The sequence below is a fragment of the Dipodomys merriami genome, unplaced genomic scaffold (genome assembly GCF_024711535.1).
Source record: "Dipodomys merriami isolate MVZ:Mamm:240054 unplaced genomic scaffold, mDipMer1.0.p SCAF_92, whole genome shotgun sequence".
In the NCBI taxonomy this organism is placed as follows: Eukaryota; Metazoa; Chordata; class Mammalia; order Rodentia; family Heteromyidae; genus Dipodomys; species Dipodomys merriami.
In genome coordinates, this window is record NW_027206535.1 from 4,120,633 (window position 1) to 4,140,746 (window position 20,114).

Consider the following 20,114-nt stretch of genomic DNA (forward strand, 5'->3'; position numbering starts at 1 on the left):
ACGTTAGCTCCACTTGTACACACACACACACACACAACAAGAAGGAAGACAGAGCCAGCCCCAAACAGCCATGTAGCCTCTCAGGGGTAGAGAGAGAATCCTAAGGGATCCCTTTCCTAAAATGTTCATTCAGTACTGGGTGAGGAAGTTCACCACCCTGTCACCTCCTGTTTTAACACATCACCAGGTCTTCACCTCATCCATGCCCCACATGGTCCACACCTCAGCCCCATTTATAGTTGAGCCCTCCAAGGATGAAATGACATATGGACAAGAAAGAAAGAATTCCACCAAGGCATGAACTTGAGCAGAGGACTTGAACTCAAGTTTTCTAACTCCTGGCCCAGAGTCCCCAGACATAAAGCTGCCCAACTTGGGAAAAGAAGAGGGAAGAGAGGAACTGAAAAGCACACTACATTTCATACAGCGACCTTGCTTGTCTTCTTGTTTGTCCTCATAAACAGCCCAGTAGAGTGAGTCATAACACAGCCTTTCTCAACCTCATGCCATTGACATTTGAGGCTGGGTAATTCTGCTGCAGCAGGCATCCCCAGCCTCTCCCCACTAGATGCCTGTAACATCCCTCCTCTGGTTGTGACAACCAAAAATGTCTCCAGACTTTGCTAAATGTCCTGTTGTGGAGCAAAATCACCAGTTGAGAAGACCTGATCTAAAGGCCAGTGAGATCCCACATCTTAGGAGAGAGAGGAGATCTCTTGCCTGTTCTCACCACCTCCCCTACTCACGCTCATCAGCCTCCTCAGCCCCAGGTCAGCTCGGATGCTCCCACCATTCTATCTCCCTCCACTACAGAGACAAGAGGCTATTCCTTAGGTTTATATTTGAGGAGGAAAGGAATGGACATTGGCTCAGTGTCAAACCACTGGGTTACAAGCATTTGTCAGCAACACAAATCACTTGAGAGGCACACCTACCTTTCCCATGCAAATGAAAAGCAAATACACTCAAAAAGTAATCTCTAGTCATATGGCTTTCAATAACTTGGCTGCCTAAGCGGGGTGGCACTGGACTACCGGTCCCCAAATCTTGACCTCCTGGCTCAGATCCCAGCATCAGACACCAGGAGAGTTGGGAAGGGACTTTTTTTTTTTTTTTTTTGGTCAGTTGCAGGGCCTGAACTCTTGGCCTGGGCGCTGTCCCTTAGCTATTCAGCTCTACCACTCGAGCCACAGCGCCACTTCTGGCTATTTCTGCTTATGTAGTGCTGAGGAGGCAAACCCAGGACCTCATGGGAGGGGACTGTTAAAGGCCCATCCTGCTCCCTTTCCCCATTGGCCTTGAAGTCCCAAAGGAAACAGGGTTCTCTGAGGAGATCTCAGAGCCCTGGGACCTCCCTGAGTCTTGGACATTCAGTGGCACACAAAGCTGGTGATTCCCAACATCTAAGCCTCATTCCTCCCAGCTGTGAGGTTCTCATGAATCCCTCCTCAATTGCACTGTGGAGTTGAAGGGACTAGGAAAATTAGGAATGTGGATCTTTAATGCCATATGTTCTCTTAGTAACGTTCCACAGAGTCAGGCTTTTCAGCCTTTCTAGGGGAACCTGTGATCATTTATGATTCTATTCACCACACTGCTCTAGATAGGGTTAGCCCAGAGCACAATAATACTTGATCTTGAAATGTTAACTGACCCAGAAAGATCCTAGCAACTTCCTGTTGCCAGTGAACACCAGTGGTGCTAGAAGGAGAGATCATTTATTTAAAAATGTAAAGATGGCAAGTTTTGCCATGGACTGTCCTCTAAAAAGCAAGAGAGTCACCTGACAAGTACAGGGACCCAGCAGAAGTCATCCACAGCGACCATTATTGTCTTTTCTTTCTTTACCCATTGGTGGTTACTCTGGACCACAGGCATATGTGTGGCATGCTTGAAGCCCTTTTTGCTTTGATGATTTTCAAGGTAGTCTCTGTCTTTGCTCCAGCCATCCTCAGACCTTAGTCCTTCTGCCGATGCCTCCCAAGTAGCTGGAATCGGGCATGTACCACCATGCCAGGCTTATTGATTAAAGTCTCACTAATTTCTTGCCTTGAGTTGGCCTGGAACAGCAGCACTCTTCCCAGTCTCTACTTCCCAAGTAACTAGGATTATAACAGTGAGTCATTTGTACCATCAAGTATTGTCTTTACAACACAACTTCTAGGTGCTACCCACATGATACTGAAATTGACCCACCTCAAACCAAACTTCAGACCAAATCAATAACCAGCCTCCATCTTCCTCTAAAAGCTTCTTCCATAGCTTTTCCGTTAGCAAGAAAACTAGCTTACCCTTTGCTTGGGCCAAAAGTCTTGAGTCACATTCTTGACTTTTCCTTTCTCTCACCATCTCTCCACCCACAATTCATCCAATTCACCAGAAATGCCTTCCTTCCAAATATACCAAGTACCTAGCCCTTTTTTTTTAACCATTCCACTGCTATGATCCAGGTCTAAATCACCCCTAGTCTCGCCTGGACAATCACTATAACCCCTCCCTCTTTCACCCTCGCTCCCCTGTTGAGCAACTCTGTCACTTCTCTACCCACAGTCTTCCACCTGCTCCCATCTCACTCAGGGTAAAAACCAAACTGCATTCTGCTCTAACTTCTCTCTGGTGTCCCTGCCCTCCCATCACCCCACAATCCCATCCCTCTGCCAGTCAGCCTCAGGCCTCTTTGCTGCCAGGGAGCTGCCTGTCCAGCACATAGACCCAGGCTGCATGGTCTACGAAGCCCCTACAATATGGCTAGTGTAATTGATTTTGACAGGAAAGTCATTGTCAACTTTTAATTTAAAACTGATGCACACTCATTTAATGGAAAACTCTTTAAGTATACTTGCAATCATTTAAGCGTTTATCTAACTATAAATTTTATGAACGCTAAATACATATGAAATGTTTCCAATGAAGATTTAATGTCTGGTTGCAATGGGCTGTGAAATACTCACTAGACTTCAAAGAGAGTATTAAAAATACAACTTAGCCGGTTGCTGGTGGCTCATGCCTGTAATCTTAGTTATTCAGGAGGCTGAGATCTGAGGATCATGTTTCAAAGCTAGCCCCGGCAGGACAGTCTGTGAGACTCTTTTTTTTTTTTAATTTTATTTTTTTGGGTCTGGTCATGGGGCCTGAACTCTGGGCCTGAGCGCTAGCCCTCAGCTCTTCAGCTCAAGGCTAGCACTCTACCACTTGAGCCACAGCACCACTTCTGGCTTTTTTTTCTGCTTTTGTGGTGCTGAGGAATCGAACCCAGAGCCTCATACATGCAAGGCAAGCGCTCTACCTCTGAGCCACCTTCCCAGCCCGAGACTGTGAGACTCTTATCTCCAATAAACCACTAGGAAACCGGAAGTAGTGCTGTGGCTCAAGCAGTAGAGCACTTGCCTTGAGCTGAAGAGCACAGGGACAGTGCCCAAGCCCAGAGTTCAAGCCCCATGACCAACCAAAAAATATAGATATACAAGTTAAAAGACTCATTAAGGCTCGGTACTGGTGGCTCATGCCTGTAATCCTAACTACCCAGGAGGATGAGACCTGAGGATCCTGGTTCAAAACCAGCCCAGGCAGAAAAATCCATAAGACTCCAGTTAAACCGCCAAAAGCCAGAAGTGGAACTGTGGCTCAAATGGTAGAGTACCAGCCTTGAATTATAAAAGCCAAGCATGAGCACGAAGCTCTCAGTTCAAACCCCAGCACTGGCTCCAAACTAAATAAATAAGAATAAAATACTCAATGATTTTATACTTTGAAATTATAACATGTCAGCTATATCCAGTTAAATGAAATATACTAACATTAATTTACATTAATTTAATTTGCATTAAAATACAACTACTAGGAAATGTAAAATGACAGAGGGGGTCCAGTTCTATTTCTATTGGACCATAGCCGGGATGGTCTCCGCTTATGGCCTTCCTGGTATTACTTCCTCCTCCCCCAGAGCTGGCTCCCTCACCAACCTCAGATCCCCCACCAAAGCCATAGCACGGATGTTCCCAGAAATGCCTTCCCTGAGCACTTATTTAAGATTACCATCTGCTCTCAGGGCTCCCTGTGCTCCCCATCCCAGCTTCATCTTTATCCGTAGTACTTCTAACATAACAAGTAATCAGCTGATATCATTTACTGTCAGGATCACCAATGAATACAGGAGTTTCCTGAGGGCAAGAATGTTTGTCTATTGTGATTTCTTTTTCCCTACAATCCCTGATGCCTAGAACAATATGTTGGCACCTGATAGGTATTCAATAACTATTTATTGAATGGATACAAGTCTCTATTTTTCTTCACAGGCTTCCTACTCAGCTGGAAGTCTGTCAAAGGCAGTGCCTAACACACAGTAGATGCTTGCTATGGCTGTGGAATCGAACTGATCTGTGGTCAGGATCAGCTTGGGGAAACAGAGTCAGTTTAACTGACTTATCCATAGAAGCAAGCACCACGGTGCTTAGATTGAATACTGTGTCCCCTGTGTCCACTCTTCCCTCCTTCAGGAGAGCTCCCCATTAGCCCAACAGCCTTGGGGACCTAAGGGAAAGGTACATTTCCTTTCCTTTCCATCGATTTTTATTCTCCCAGTGAGAAGACAAATCTGCTTCCCCTCTGCCAGAGGCCTCGAGCCACAGCTCCTTACATTATAGTAATTAAATCCCTGCTGCTAGGAGGGTTCAGGAGACAAACGGGCCTCATGCCAAGGGCTGGCCTGCAGGGAGGAGGCGGCGGCGGAGGGCAGCTGGCCAGAAGGGCCTGTCTCTCAGCTGTCTCCTGATAGTGAGAAAATCCACTTAGCTACAGTGCCTTCACAGGTTTTCACGTGTAGAACAGGAAGATAACCACCCCCTCCTCCAGTCCACCCTTCCAGCGGGCACCACTGAAGGGCAGCTCCCTGGAGCTAGAAGCACCATCATTTTCTTCCATTCACTCCCAACTCCATCTGGTCTCTATCACCATGCCAAAGATGGCCGACTGAAGACCACTCTTCCTCCTCCTCCTCCTCCTTCTCCTCCAGCTCACTGTTCCACTCTCTAGATGACAAAACAGAGGTCCAAAACCAAGTGTGTCCTCCAACATGCTCAGCATAAGCCAAAAACCGCATCTCACACTTTCTGACAAGCAACATCTTACTGAATCTTCAGCCCCAGTACCCAGGTTGTGATCAACTCTCAAGGACACAGAATCTGTGCATTAAAACAACTTAACCTAAGCTATGTTGCTGTAAATGACAGAGAGCCAGGACAGAGGTCCAGATCCATCCAGTTTGAAAGCTGTTATTCTCACATTGGGCTACGCTACCCTGCAGGACAGCCAGAGGACCTGGGAGACAGCTAAAGAAAAGATTGAAGAAGTAAAGGTAAGAAAAACCCACAAAGGGCAGGAAATTATAGAAGGAGGGAAGCCTGAGTCTCAGGTTTGCGGGCCAAAACAGGGCCATGTGGGTATGGGTTTGTCTTCTATAAAACTCACATCAAATCTGTCAGTACTGTTCCACACCTGCCTTCCCCACCACCCGTGAGCTCCAGGTCTGTTCAGTGTTGAACCCCACAGCCCTGCAGAGCAGCTGGCACAGAGCAGACCCTCGAGAGTACTTAAGACACGGTAGGTATGAGGGCTGGTCCTGGGATAGACATGGAAAGAAGACAAAAGCACTGAGTGTCTGCATGAAACTGTGGTCAGGGCCTGGCACAAAGGACACAAGGGCTCAAATGTTCCTGCATGGAGGAGACACAGGTGGGGCAGGGGAGAGGGTTTATTCTATTACTCAGGGTTTGGAGAAAGAAGTTGGCATCCAGAGATTTTACAGAGTAACTCTGTATATTCTGGTTTGATCATACTCAGGAGGCTGAGATCTGAGGATCGTAGTCCAAAGCCAGCTTGTGCAGAAAAATCTATGAGACTCTTATCTCCAATTAACCAGCAAAAACCTAAATGTGGTCAAGTGCTAGTGGCTCACATCTGTAATCCTAGCTACTTGGGAAATTGAGATCTGAGGATCGCCATTCGAAGCCAGCCTGAGCAGAAAAGTCCCCATGAGACTCTTAATTCCAATTAACCACAAGAAAACCAGAAGTGGAACTGTGGCTTAATGTGGTAGAGCACTAGCCTGGAGCAAAAGAGCTCAAAGACAGCACCCAGGCCCTGAGTTCAAGCACAACTAACCAATAAAACAAAAACAAAAACTAAACTAAAAGTAGAAGCTGGCACTGGTGGCTTATGCCCTAGCTACTCAGGAAGCTGAGATCTGAGGATCACCGTTTGAAGCCAACCATAGCAAAAAAAAAAAAAAGTCTATGAGACTCTTACCTCCAACAGAAAAAAAGCCAGAAGCAGTGGTTCAAGTGTTAGAGTGCTAGCCTTGAGCAAAAGAAGCTCAGGAACAGTGCCGAGACCCTGAGTTCAAGCCCTAGGACTGGCCTGTGCACACATGTGTGTGCGCATGCATGCACGTGCACACATACACACACACACAAAAGGTAAAAGTGGAGCTGTGGCCCAAGTGGTAGAGTACCAGCCTTGAGCAAAAAAGTTAAGCAATAGCATGAGGCCCTGAGTTCAAACCCAATCCTGGCCAAAAAAGAAACAACCCATAAACAAGACTTGCCAGAAATTATACAGAGAGATGATAAACAAGCATTTACCACGCCCTTCACTAAGTGCCTCTTCACATCTTGTCAACATTTCTGTTCACTATACACACACTCTTGTAGAGAAAGCATCATTGATCCGTGTATAGACCTTAAGACTGAGGCTCATACAATCAATAATCTCAACAAAGCTTCAATCAGAAGCTACAGAGCTGGGACCAAAAAAAAAAAATTGTTATTGTTGGCTTAGTAGGCCCTACAGGCTTAGCACCAGACACCAGCTTTCCCTGTCATTGGCTCCTATAGATTCAACCTCTATATCAACCTGATGGAGCATTTGCACATACACACACACTTCCCACACAGACACAGGTCACCATCCACTGTGGTATTGGGGAGACTGGCAGGGCAGTGAGGGGCACAGCAAAAGAAGGCTATTCTCAGAACAGCCTCTTGGCTTGAAAGAGTTCATATAGGTACTCTCCACCAGGGAGGGGCTTCAGAGATACTGTTCTAAGTTCAGATCCTAACTGCACAGCTTCTAAGCTGAGAGACCCTGCGTAAGTCCTGGGCCCTCCCTGAGCCTCCAATCTCTCATCAGTAAAATAAAGACAATTACAACAACCCTCATAGGACTGTGGTAAGGAATTAAGGAGATAAAGAATGTGAACGCAGATAGTAGGTCCTTAATAAATACTCATTTTCTTCTTCTCTCCAACCTGGCTATTCTTTTCACTCCTGAAGCAGCCCCTGTGTTACTTTGGACTCATTTTTATGTCAGAAGAAAGAAGTTTGCATTTTATGAGTGCAGTGTGCTCTCCCAAGCCGCCGGGGACAGAAGCATTATATATGATCCATTGGCCTGCGAGGAAACCCTCATGACTCAACCTCCATGGAAGAGTTGCTCTCAGCTAGCATCAATTTCATTTCACTCTTGAGGGATCTCAAGATCTCTGGCAGACAGTATGGACCCAGCCTGGCACCCTGAGCCAGAAATGCTTTCCCACTCCCTCAGCTCCATTTCTTCCCTGGGAACAGAGAAAGTGCCTTGGCAGAATCCAACACCAGGTTCATCCCAAAGCAGGAGGAGCCAGGAACCAGGGCCCAGCTGTAAAGGACCTCAAATGATCCCAAGGCCACTAAACTCTCGTAAGAGACAGCCAAGGCAATGGCCACCGCTGAGCAGGGAGCCAGGCTCATTCTACTTTTTTTTTATTTTTCTGTACCAGGCCCTTGAGAACACTAGGCAAGCACCCCACCATTGAGATATATCCCCAGTTCTGATCCACTTTCAACCCTCCACTTCTACCCTCAGCAAGAGGAATTAAAATCCCACCTTCCAGACTGACATCCCTGCCCAAAGCCATCCAGCTAAACAGCCAGGACCTGTCCACAGCCTGCAGTGAAAGCTTGAGTTCTTTTAGGAAGAGTGGTAGAGAGCAACACACTTGATTGAGAATGGATCCCTGGAGCTGACTCGCATCCTGCACCAGGCCCGTGGTGCTTTTACAGCCTAGAATGTTTAGGGAAGAGGGACAGAAGAGAGGGAAAAAAGTGAAGAAGAACTAAAACCTACAATTGTTGGATTCCTGATGTACCATCCCTACTTACAATCCAAGTGGCAGTAGATAAGTCAAAAAATAGCTCTGGGCTTAGAAGGAAGAGGAAGAAGAGAAGGAAGAAGAGGAAGAGGAGAAGGTAGAGGAGGAAGAGGAGGAGGAGGAGGAGCCTGTGCAGGGATTTTGCTCACCCAGGTTGGCCCACTCAGCTGTGCAGTTTTAGCCAATTGTGACAGGTATGATGCCAGCCTGGCACTTACACCCCGAGCTGACACTAGACAATGCTCTCTAGCTCTGAGCCCCCCCAAAGACAACGGCCCAACCCAGAGCAGCAAGCTCACTCCAGCCCTTGATTTGGGAGGAGGTAGCATCCTCTTCAGAGGCCCCTGGCGTTCTCACAGGTGGGAGCTATCTGGAGAACAAACATCAGAGGCATTGGAAGCTGGAAAAGAAATGGCTAAACCCCAATTTGTTAAAATCAGAAATCCCAAAAAGAAGACCCTACTGGCAGAGTCTTCTGAGTAAGGGTAGGGCTGGTGCCCACTCAGGCAAAGGCTAGGAAGATCTACCATATGCTGGCAATCTGGGATGTACCAACCACTGTGCTCACCACTTACCCCAACCATTATCAACTGTAATTCTCACCAGGCACATAGATGTCAGGGTCCTCATTTATAAGTGGAGAAACTGAGGCTCAGAGAATTTAAGTGAATCCCTAAGAGAATTCAGCAGTGAAGGGTGAGCCAGAATTAAGGATTAACATCCAAGGAAGTCTCTTCCTGCCTCCCTACAAGGCCTTCTTCAGGTCAGAGCCACCCACATATCAGCAAGGAGATATAGCTCAGTCAAGTCATCAGATCTTCTTGCTTGCTGGGTGGCCCTGGGCAAGACACCCACTTTTATGAGCTTCTCCATTTATAACTTGAAGCTAAATACCACATGACTGATCTTATACATGCTGGCTGGCAGGCCCCATACCTGTAAGCTCCCAGGGAGAGATGCCAGCCCATGCAACCTTTGAGAGGAACACCTTTCAGTTACTTTCCTGTTCTGTTGACACTTGAACACCACTCTGCCCTTGAAGAAAAATGCCCAACAAACTGACTCAAATATAACAGATGCCAATTTGCATATTATTTCACACATCATCTGCATGTTGTTCATTTAGTATCACCAAGGCTCTATTCAGAATACAACTCTGGTTACCTTGTGACCAGACCTAGTGGGGGGGAAAAGAAAAAGAAAGAAATGGCTTCCACATAGTCATGTCCCTCCCTTACCCAGCTGCCCTGGATGCCCATGACACCAGGCCAGGAGCACAGCACTAATGCTCTAAGCTGGGTGAAAGAAGCAGAAAGGACTTCAGTTCTAGAAGCTTCCCTATTTCCACGCTTGAAGGCAAATCTATGTTCTTTTGCGCATTCATCAGGAAAGTCGTAGTGCTCTTCCTTTCCTGCTTCTGAACCAGGCTGGCCCTCTCCTTGGTGCCCCAGGTCCTGCCTCTTTCTGCCTGGTCATCTTGTGTCCCCCTGACCTTCCTCCAGGCCTCTCAGCCTCTGGCCTGGCCCCATGGGTTTATTTTTGTTCTCTCTCCACCTGTCTGATTTGAATGTCCACACCCAATTAGCTATGCCCGGGCCAAAAACTGCCTACTCTTGAGTGTAGCATAACGGCCCATGGGGTAAGAAGGCTCCAGAAGTCCAGGCCGGGCCACCACTCCAGCCCCATGTTCCAGGGAACAAGCCACCTCCCTCTCAGACATAAGACTCAGCAGCTTGTTTATGAGAAGCAGGGCGTGTTCTTCATATGTTCAACTTGACTCTGCCAGAGCCTCTTCCTCCTTCAAGGACGTCATTGCTCCACCTGTACAGCCACCAGTGCGGCGAGTATGGGGCACAGGTACATTCACGTCCTTCCAGTCTTGACCCTCTAGGGAGTATTTTCTAGCAACTACTCTAACAAAAGCAACGGCTAGCGAATACCAAAGCTTTGTGTGTGTGTGTGTGTGTGTGTGTGTGTGTGTGTGTGTGTGTGTGTGTGTGTGTGCCCAGCTGTGTGCAGGCTGCTGTGCTACAGGAGGGCTTGAGAGTCCCTCTTACCATCTGAGGAAACAGACTCGGGGTTCCGTAAACTCCTTGGTATGTTACTGAGTATGGATTACAACCCAAATTCTAAGCCCTTAACTACTACACCACGCTACTCATGCCAAATATGATCATCTCTGAGAAAAGAACATCAAATTTTGAGGGCCTGAGTGCCAAGTCTGAGTTCTTGACTAAGTATTATATCTTACTGTGCCCAAGCCCACGGCAGAAGCAGGATCTCACAGGAGTGGCCCAGTCCCAGTGACTTGCCCGTCTTCTTTTTCCTCCCAGCCTGCCCCTGTACAACACAACAGTACAGGACCTTTAAGCTACCCCACACCCAGCTTTGTTCTGACATGATGTTCACCCTGGAAGTTCTCCAGTGTCCCCAAGCCTGAGTGACTGTCTCCTTCCTCATGCTCCCAAGCACCAACACCATAAACAGTCCAGACCAGCCTGGATCGATGTTGTCTAGCTGTTAGGATGCCCCTGGAGAGCCCAAGTTTGAGGACAAAGTTTTGTGGTGAACACATGAGCTGGAATCAGATTATAAAGCTCTGGAGCTGGGAACGGCGGTCAGCTCTTAGGTTTAAACCAGAGAAATTGAGGCTCAGAGAGGTGAAGGAACTTAAGAAGATTCACCCAAGGAACTGGAAGCAAGAAGTACTTGCTTCTTGGGGGGGTCCTTCAAAACAAAGGCAGGCCTTTTTTGAGTACTAATGGCAATGACAAAGCTAAACAAAGGCATGTGTTGAGAATAGAAAAAGTGGAGAAGGAAGAGGAGGAGGAGGAGGGAAGAAAAGAAGAAGAGGAAGAAGAAAAGAAAAAAAGAGAAAGGAATGACAGAAGGAAGAAAGAAAGGGAGGGAGGGAAGAAGGAAGGAAGGAAGAAAGGAAGGAAGGAAGGAAGGAAGGAAGGAAGGAAGGAAGGAAGGAAGGAAGGAAGGAAGGAAGGAAGGAAAGAAAGAAAAGATTCTAGAACCAGCGATGGGAGAAGCTTGTAAAGGTTTCCTCACTCAAACCTCCCAGCAAAGATGTGTGTCAGGGTTTGGAACAGGGAAACTAGCAGTACACTAAAGAGCTGACCTACCTTCTAGAACCCTCCATCCTAAGAAGGCTCAGTTTAACTCATCTCTGAGATGTAATTCCTGGGGTTGCTGTGGAGATTGCAAGGGACAATGGGCATGAAAATTCCTGGTAGGAAGCAGGACGCAGAGGCAGGCAGATGGCCCCCATGAATGACCACACAGCCAGTACTGCAAAAGGAGACAGAAAACTGAGGAGCCAGGCAGGTGAGAGTGCTATGCATGGAAGCATACAGCCAAGGTTAGAGCTTCCACTGGCTCCCAGGGCTGGGAGAGGCACCACACCCACCAGCAGGACAGCCTCTACAGGACGGGCTCTTATTTCCTCTGGTCTCCACAACTGCACCCCTCCAAGCTTTTCCAGCATCACCCGATGGGCAGTATCACTAAATCACCAGGGAGAGGCCCCTCAAAGACTCACTTTGGGCCTGTCCACAGTCTTCCCCTGGATTCAGACTAGCTGCTTGCTCTGCTCACTCTACAGAACCTGCTCCCATCAAGCCCCTCCTGCTCATCTTCCTCCCTGTCTTAGCCAGGCATGGAGGATTACAGGCTCACGGCTATCATGCTAGCTATTTAGGAAATTGAGATCTGAGGTTTGCAGGTTTGAAGCCATCCCAGGCAGGGAAGTCCATGAGAGTCTTGTCTCCAATTAACCACCAAAAGGCTGGAAGTGGAGCTGTGGCTCACATGGCAGAGCACCAGCAGAAAAGCTAAGGGATAGCATCCGGTTCCTGAGCTCAAGCCCCAGTCCTAACATTTGGTATCACTGGTTTGAAGCCCATGTCATTATTGTCTCTTTTAAGAATATAAGCACTTTGGGCTGATAGTGAACTTGTTTCCTATGTGCAAGGCCCTGGATTAAACCCCAGCATGGCTGGGGGGTGGGGGGGGCAGGTGTTATTCAGCAGCAGGCAAGCAAGGGAAAGGGCATGAACTTGAGAGTAGAAAGGGCCAAGGCTCTTATCTCAGTACTGCACCCACTAGTCGTGTCAGCCTGGCTGGTGATTTCATCTGCAAAAGAAACTTGAGCACCACCTACTACTGGGACTCTGGGGTGTAAAGTCATCCTGTGCCCCAAAAACAGTCCTTGCCTTCCTGCATCTGTCACTCAGCAACACTCACACCGGATGCAGTTCTGGGCAGTTCTGGGCACAAAGATGAAGCAGTATGGTCCCTGTTCCCAGCCTCTCCCTCCATTCTGCCAATCAGCTGAGCTCCTGGGGTGAGGGGGGTGGAATGACATGAGGCAGGGACCCTAAAAACCCATTAGCCTGCTCCCCCACTTTCTCATCCAGAAGAAAAGGCACTAGACTTTTCCTCCACACAGCTCCTGAGAACAGCACACCCTCATTATTTAGAAAGAAATAGGTGGCTTACCTTCTTCTCTTCCCTTTTGGGATTTTGAAAGAAAGAGAAGAAAAACAGCTACCAATGAATATGCTGGTCTTCCTGTCACTGAGCTGAGAAAGGTGGTACTTCATCAAGAAACTGCTTCCCCTAACTCTCTCTCTCTCTCTCTCTCTCTCTCTCTCTCTCTCTCTCTCTCTCTCTCTCTCTCTCTCTCTCTCTCTCTCTCTCTCTCTCTCTCAATCTCTCTCTCTCTCTCGTGTGCATTCATTTTCTCCCCCAAAATGTGCTGCACAAATAATTGAAAGAGAACCAAAGCTCTCTATTCCAGTCTGATTGTACACTTCCATCTAGGCCTCAGATTCACTATAAAGGTGATGCAAATTTCTTTTGATTTTGTTTTTCTTTATCTTAACTTTCTTTAAAGCAGATCTTTTGACAATGGCATCACAAATCCCTCTTCCTAAAAACTAAATAAGGTTTTCTAATTAGCCTGTGTGGGAAACAAATGCCCAGCCACAGTCCCAGGGCCCTGTGCCAGCAAACCCCACCGTGGGGAAGGGAAGTCACATGTATTATGAAGTCTTTTCCCCAGGACAGTTATATATAGTATGATGACCTGCTAAGGAAAGCATATATGAAGTCATCTGCTCTCGCCTACACACATTGATTATAAACATTTGATTCACTTGCTGACTGTCCACAAAGATTATAAGGCAAGTGGCCACCATCCCTGAGTCATGAAGATCTTGTTGCACACTTCTAGTTCTTCTCCCTCCCAACCCTCGCCACACACATACCTGGGTGACATGCTCAATGTGATTTGTGATAATAAAACATGGGCCTGAGGTCCTTGGCAGAGGCCATCTGGCCATCTGCCTTCAATTCTATCATTTCTACTTTCTTCATACTGCAGGTTGCCCCCCAGGAAGGGACATACAAAGGGGTCCATCCTATTTCCCCCTCCCCAGTGTACCTGAAACCTCAGACACTGGGCCCCCTGAGGGATCTTCTCAAAAATATCAATCAACACATGCTTCCATAGCCACCTGCCACCCTCAGGCTGTGTCTGTGCCCAAGCAGAAGATGCAGAGCCATTTCCCTAGGCCAGACCTTCTTCAGAGGCCCAAGGAGAGAAGGGAGCAGAGCTAGGAACCCACTGAGGCTGGAGGTGTAGCTCAGTGGTAGAATGCTTACCTAGCTTGTGTGAGGCCCTGGGTTCCATCCCCAGCACAAGAAGAAGAGAGGAGGAAGAAAAAAATACTAGCCATCATTCCAGCTGGGGGTGAACTTCACTGGCCTCTATACAGTCTAAGAGACTCATTCTCTTCAAAGGGTGAATGGCTAGAGTTTGAGCTCCTCTAAGCACACTGAGAAGCTTGCTCCATTAAGGTCATTAAGTGGGCTGAAGAGGGAAAGGTAACAAGAGGTAAGAAAAAAAGTCATTCATGGGAGTAGAGGGGGCTACCCAGGGAAGCACAGCATGGGTTACCCAGATACAAGCCACGCAGGGGTGGCAGAGGGACAGGAAGTGGGTGGGGTAAACAAAAGGGGCCAGAAGTGGACAAAGGTAAAGCTCAGGTGAGTTTTGAGGCTGGTACTGGAGAAGTCGTTTGAGCTGATACAAAATTTGTGAATACAGTCACCCTGATGTAGCAGTACATTCCAGCCTCTGGGGGACAATCCATTGCCTGAGGCCTGGGGTTCCTGAGAACCAGGGCCACATGGACACACCTGCTCAGCCACTGTCAAGATGGCAGAGACGGGGTGGGGGAGTTGACGGCCTGGTGAGGAGGAGAAGAGGGTAGGCTAGGCCCATCCCTAACTCCCTCTAGACGCAGAAGAAAGAGAACTTCTGCAACTTAAGGCAATGGGTTTGTGTGTCCCGATGAGGTTCCAGAAAAAAATAAAGAAGAGGAAAGATTCCCCCAAATCCTTGTTTCTCTAACCCTAATAGAGAGGCACTGTGAGTATGGACCCTAAGATGTCTGAAATCTGGCCCTGTCACACTAAGCCTCCAGAGAGCTAATCCATCACCTAAAATCCCCCACTGGCCTTCCCCCTCAGTTCAGAGACAGTCCAGTCTCTTTAGAGCCCTACCAAAGCCATCTCAGCATCCCTATACCACAATGAGCAGCTCATTCTCCTCAGAGCCACAAGCCAAGTCCCACCTTCCCTTCCCAGCTCGGGCTGATCCCTCCCGCTCCCCGCAGAGCTGCCTTCCAGTGTCATCGCCTACAGCCTGTGAAGGTGGGATTGTTCTGTCCCGATTTCTCAACCTCCTCACTCTGGCTCCCTTTTCCATCAACTCTGAACATACTCAAGGTACATGCCACCTTCCTCTTCCAGAGCTCCAAGCCTGTGAGGTGAATTCCTTTCTCAGTAACAGAGTGATGAACAGAAAGGCCACAACCTCATGAAATAAAAGAGAACTTCAGAAAGAAACAGCTCAGGCACAAGAGTAGATAGATGGCTTCAATCACTGTCCCTTCCCCAGGGCCTTTGAGTGGAAACTGCCACCATAAGTACAGAAGTGCCCAAACTGACTAGAGTATCTTCAGCCACCCTGTACATTCTCCTCCCTCTGTGGTCAGCAAAGCCAGAGAGACACAAACTCTGCAGCAAGAGTGTCACTCATTCATCTTTGGGACTGCCTGGGAGATCCCGAAGGGTCTCTGAACTCTCCTATGGTGATTCTCACTCCAACCCAAACATTCTTGTCATAAAGCCCCTCCCCTCCCAAGAATGAGGACTAGACACTTACCCTATATACTTATGTACACGCATGCACTTTCGTGCACGCACAACACACACACACACACACACACACACACACACACACACACGTTTAAAGATGGTCCAGCCAGAGCCAGTCCCCTCTCAGAACTTCTCTTCTTCCTCCCACTTACAATTCTTTAGTTCCCAACTAATTCTAGAGCCACCATCAGATTGCAAAGGGAAAAGCCTCGCTCTCCCTCTCATCATCATCAGTAACAATCCCCACAGCTCCTGTTGGAGCTCTGTTCCCCTCACACTCATCTCACTTAACCTCTCCAACTGACAGCTGGGAAGCCAGCTCACAGAGCTGCACAGCTTGTCCAAGCCCACACAACTCTAGTGGCAGAGCTGGGGTTCCCACTTTGGTCTGATTCTTTGACACAACCCCATTGGCCTCCAGGAGAGACAGGGCTATCTGTTCTGCTCTCCTCCAATGTGTCTACGGGGCCTAGTGCAGTAAGAGACACAGAAAATACTTGAAACACAGGTGTAGAGCTAGAAGGCCAGGTGTGTGAATAAGCAGGTTCAAGTAAGGCCCCCTGGTCCCAATTCCAGCCACAGGGTGCATAAGAAGTGGTCACCTTACCAGCCATGGCTCTGTGCTACCACTGAGCCAGCGGGTGAGTTAGAAATGAAGGAAGCCGAGCACCTGGGGTGTCTCTTCAGCTTCCTTCACCTATAGTCTGCTTCCGCCTGTTCTGGAAAAGCCCTCTCCCCCCTGGGCACTACATCAGCAGTGGCACCTGCCCAACAGTGACCGTCCAAGGCATTCAGATAAATGAGCATGAATCCCACACTGAGAATGTGCACAGCCAGTCTCTAGGAAAAGCCACTTCCTTAAGAGCTCTGATCTCTCATCAAGGAGGTGCCAGTGTTACCCCTTCTGCAACCCCCGTCCTTGGGCTTTTGGGTCCCCCACCATGAGAAATCCTGAAACCCACGGGGTGACTGCCAGCCCCTACTCCCAGTGGGAGGGGTGGTTCCGAGAAGGACAGCAAGCAGAACCTGCAGACTCAGGCTCATTACAGAGAATGACTAAGTGAGCTGCGCTTCCAGGGGAAACCCCACTAGCTTCTGCTCGCTGAGGGGCTCATTCTTGAGCTGTTTAGATTAAGGCAGCTTCCGAGGGCTCCCTGGACTAGGCAGAACACAAAGAGCAGCCTGGTCAGGTAGACCCTCTGCTTGCAAGTCTAGGGTCTGGCTATTCACATAGCCTGACAGGTCTGCCCCACCCTTCCCCAGGGCAGGCTGAGTCTGCCCATCCCCTGTTAAAGCTGAGCTGCTGGGAATGGGGGAAATCCGATCAGCATCTCCTAGGTTTTTGCGGCTGGATTTCAACAAGGAATGTGACAGTCTCGCAGCAGCTGTGCCCTGACTGAACAAGCTCTATTTGAAACCTCCAACAGCTGAACCCCTCCCAACTACCCGCCAGTCAACCCAGCCACCCCCTGCCCAAGATGACAAATAGAGAAATCCAAGCAACAAGCAGGCACACGAGCACGCGGGCACACACACACACACACACACACACACACACACACACACACACACACACACACACACACACACACACACACACACACACACACACACACACACACACACACACACACACACACACACACACACACACACACACACACACCAAATTGGGGGTTTAGGGTATGGTAAGGGGAAGACACTTGTCCACCGACTCCCTAGAGCTCAAGCCTTCCAGCCCCCAGCAGAAGGGCTCCCTAGCAAGCATATCATCCACAAAACCCACCTTCCTCAATTTCCATTTTCTGTGGGAGAAGCTCCCTCCTCTGACTTGAGGCTCCAACTGAGAAGCCAGAGCAGTGGGGTCAGCGACCCCCCACCCCCAGCGACTGCACTCACACTACATTCATCCTTATCCCTGAGAAGAAAGGAGTTGAGGGGAGAGGGGAGACCCCAGGGCTAAACTGGGGGTGCAGGTTCCCAAGGACCTCTGGGGAAGCCCTGTCATTTCATCCCAAGAAGAGATGCCCTCCCTCCCCACTGAGACCAAGGCAGCGCCCATCTGCTATGCCCAGGTAACACCTGTAGCCATTTTTATCAAGGGATGTTTACAAGGCAGCAGCAGGTTTATTCTGAGTCCTCTTTCCTGAGGGAAGGGACTGCTAATTTCCTCCACCTATATTTTTACCCTGATGCCTCTAGAGACTCAGGTCACGGGTACTTCTCTATTTTGCCCTGAGTCTCTCTTAGAAGAGGAGGGAAATAGAAAGTTGGGAAGAAAGAGAGAGAAGACAGAGAGAGAAGAGACTTGGGGAATGATAAAGAATCCCACCCCCAACCCAGACATTAATTTTTTTTTTCTTTCTTAATCTTAGGGAAAATGGAGTGGAGCTGGGAGGGGAGGGGAGAAGGGGAAGTTGCAGGAACTGGCAAACCCATCTAGACAAAAAGAGTGTAATTAATTGGTGTGTTAAAGCTTCTGGGTTATGCTTTGGTTACGAGTGAGCAAGGAGGAAAAATGATTTCTCAGAAGGGATTCTTTAATCCTCCTAACAGAGTCTGTAAATCAGACATGGTGTATGGGGATCCCCCCTCCTCACCCAAGGAAGCAAAGAATGAATTCTCCTGGGATCAAGGAAAACTATGAGAAGTTAAGAGTGTTCCATGCCTCTCCCCCAACCTGTCTCTTCACTCCCAGTCTCTCTCTTCCCCAATACCCAATAAATACCCAATATCCTCCCCTCTCTCTCTCTCTCTCTCTCTCTCTCTCTCTCTCTCTCTCTCTCTCTCTCTCTCTCTCTCTCTCTCTCTCTCTCTCTCTCTCTCTCTCTCTCCCTACATATTCCTTTTGTTCAAGGTATAAAGAGAAACCACAGCCCCTACCTTTGAGTACAAACCCCAAGACAGCTCGGTCTCTATCACCATAACAACAATTCCAAACATCCCAAAAATCAGAGCATAGTCACTGAGTCGCTTTCTCTTTTCAAACAGGGCCCTCCTGTGTCCCAGCTTATAGCCAATGTTTTGGTTTTTCCGCTTGTTGGCTTTGGGGAAGGTGGTGCTGCTGGCAGTGGTGCCGGCATGCTGGTGGTTGTGGGTAGCGTTGGGGTGATGGAGCAGGGTCTGGTGGGCATGGTTGTCCTCCCGGGAGGAGATGACAATCTCTGGGGGGTTGCTGGGGCTGAAAAGCTGGAGGGGTTGGCCCTCAGGCTCGGCCTCGATCAGGTTCCTCCGAGAGGCGCTGAGACGGCTGAGGGGCTTCATGACCCCACCGCTATACTTGCAAGAGCTCATGGCGATCTCTGTGAAGGGGTTGCTGTCCCGCCGGTGCACTAGGGGGCTGGCCTGCCGGTGCCGGCTGCCTCCACCAGGCCCACTTGTGGCTGTGGAACTTGGAGAATGGCCAAGCAAGTGGTCATTGAGATTGAGCTGGCTGCCTTGCCTGGAGGAAGGGTGGAGGATGGCGGTGGAGTTGACTGAAGGGGGACCCCTGAAAGCCGTGGGAGAGGAATGGAGCAGGCCGGGGTGGACAAGCTGGCTTTGGAGTTGGGTGAGCTGTGACAGGGGATGTGGTGGCTGCTGCTGCTGCTGCTGCTGCTGCTGCTGCTGTGGCGGCGGCTGCTGCTGAAGCTGTGGAAGCTGAGGCTGAAGCAGGGATCCTGGGTGTTGCTGAGGGGCTGCTGGAGGTGCAGGCGGCGGTGGTGGTGGTTGCTGTTGTTGTTGTTGCTGCTGCTGCTGCTGCTGTTGCTGCTGCTGCTGCTGCTGCTGCTGCTCATCCCCAGAGGATGGACAGGGACACTTTGGGTCTTCATCCAGGTCCCCCACCCCCGAGTCATGGAAGTGCCCAGAAGTGTCCATCTTGGGGCCTGGCTGGATTCCCTGCAGTACAACCCCCCACCCCAAAGCCACCCTCACTCCAAAGATGTCCTCAAAGAAAACCAGGCATCCAAGCTCCTCCACCAGTGTCTTGGCTCCAATCTTCTCCCTTTGGCTTGCTTCCGTTGTCTGGGACTGCCTGGAGTCCAAACGCTGCCACTCAAGAATGCATTGTATTGGGCAGGGAGGGAAGGCAGGAGGGGAGCTTGGAAGGAAGAAGGGGCGAAAAGAACTCAGTCTCCGAGGTGGTCCTCCAGGAGCGTGTGCGGCCAGGCTCAGCTTCACTCCTCGCTGGCTCAATAGCTTCGCTCTCCACCTCCTGACACTATTATATGTAAGCCACGCCCACTTATTAGCAGCTGGTCTCATTGGCTCGGCTTAACTCGCCAACCACCTCTTAGCTCCGCCCCCGCCCAGGCTCCACCCCGAAGGAGGGGCCTGCAAGCCTCCGCTCCCGGCCCCGCCCCCCCCCGCGGGTGGCAGCGCAGCGAGGACTGGGAATTGTAGTTTTTGTTCCACGACCCCGAAGCTAATCGGCTCTGGCAGGTAGGGAAGGAAACCCTCCAGCCCAGGGCGATCAGGACAGTACAGTTACGCAGGGCGGTGGGGAGGAGGGACAGAAGGCCTGGGAAGGAGGAGAGCTGTCACCATGATGAGAGGACAAGGAGGGGAGAGAAATACTTAAGGCCAGGGTCTGTGACAGGTTGTTTCACACATAGGATTCCAGGTACATCCATCCTCCCAGCATCCAAGGAGGTGGGCATTGTGTTCCCACTTTACCAAGGAGAAAACATGCCTGGGGATGTGACTGACAACGTCA

The 20,114-nt window shown here is 49.3% G+C and overlaps 1 protein-coding gene across 3 annotated transcripts in view; it reads right to left on the reverse strand.

The window, feature by feature from the left end:
- The window catches only part of Kcnn3 (potassium calcium-activated channel subfamily N member 3), a 204,366-nt gene that overhangs the window by 142,982 nt on the left and 41,270 nt on the right, over positions 1-20,114 (reverse strand). The window contains exon 1 of one of the 3 annotated variants that reach the window (XM_070013930.1): positions 18,302-19,574. The exons of the other annotated variants lie outside the window; for them this stretch is intronic. Coding sequence (XP_069870031.1) covers positions 18,302-19,276 — 975 coding nt within the window. The 5' untranslated portion in view covers positions 19,277-19,574. Of the gene's footprint in view, positions 1-18,301; positions 19,575-20,114 lie in introns of those variants that run through there. 3 annotated transcript variants of the gene reach the window in all.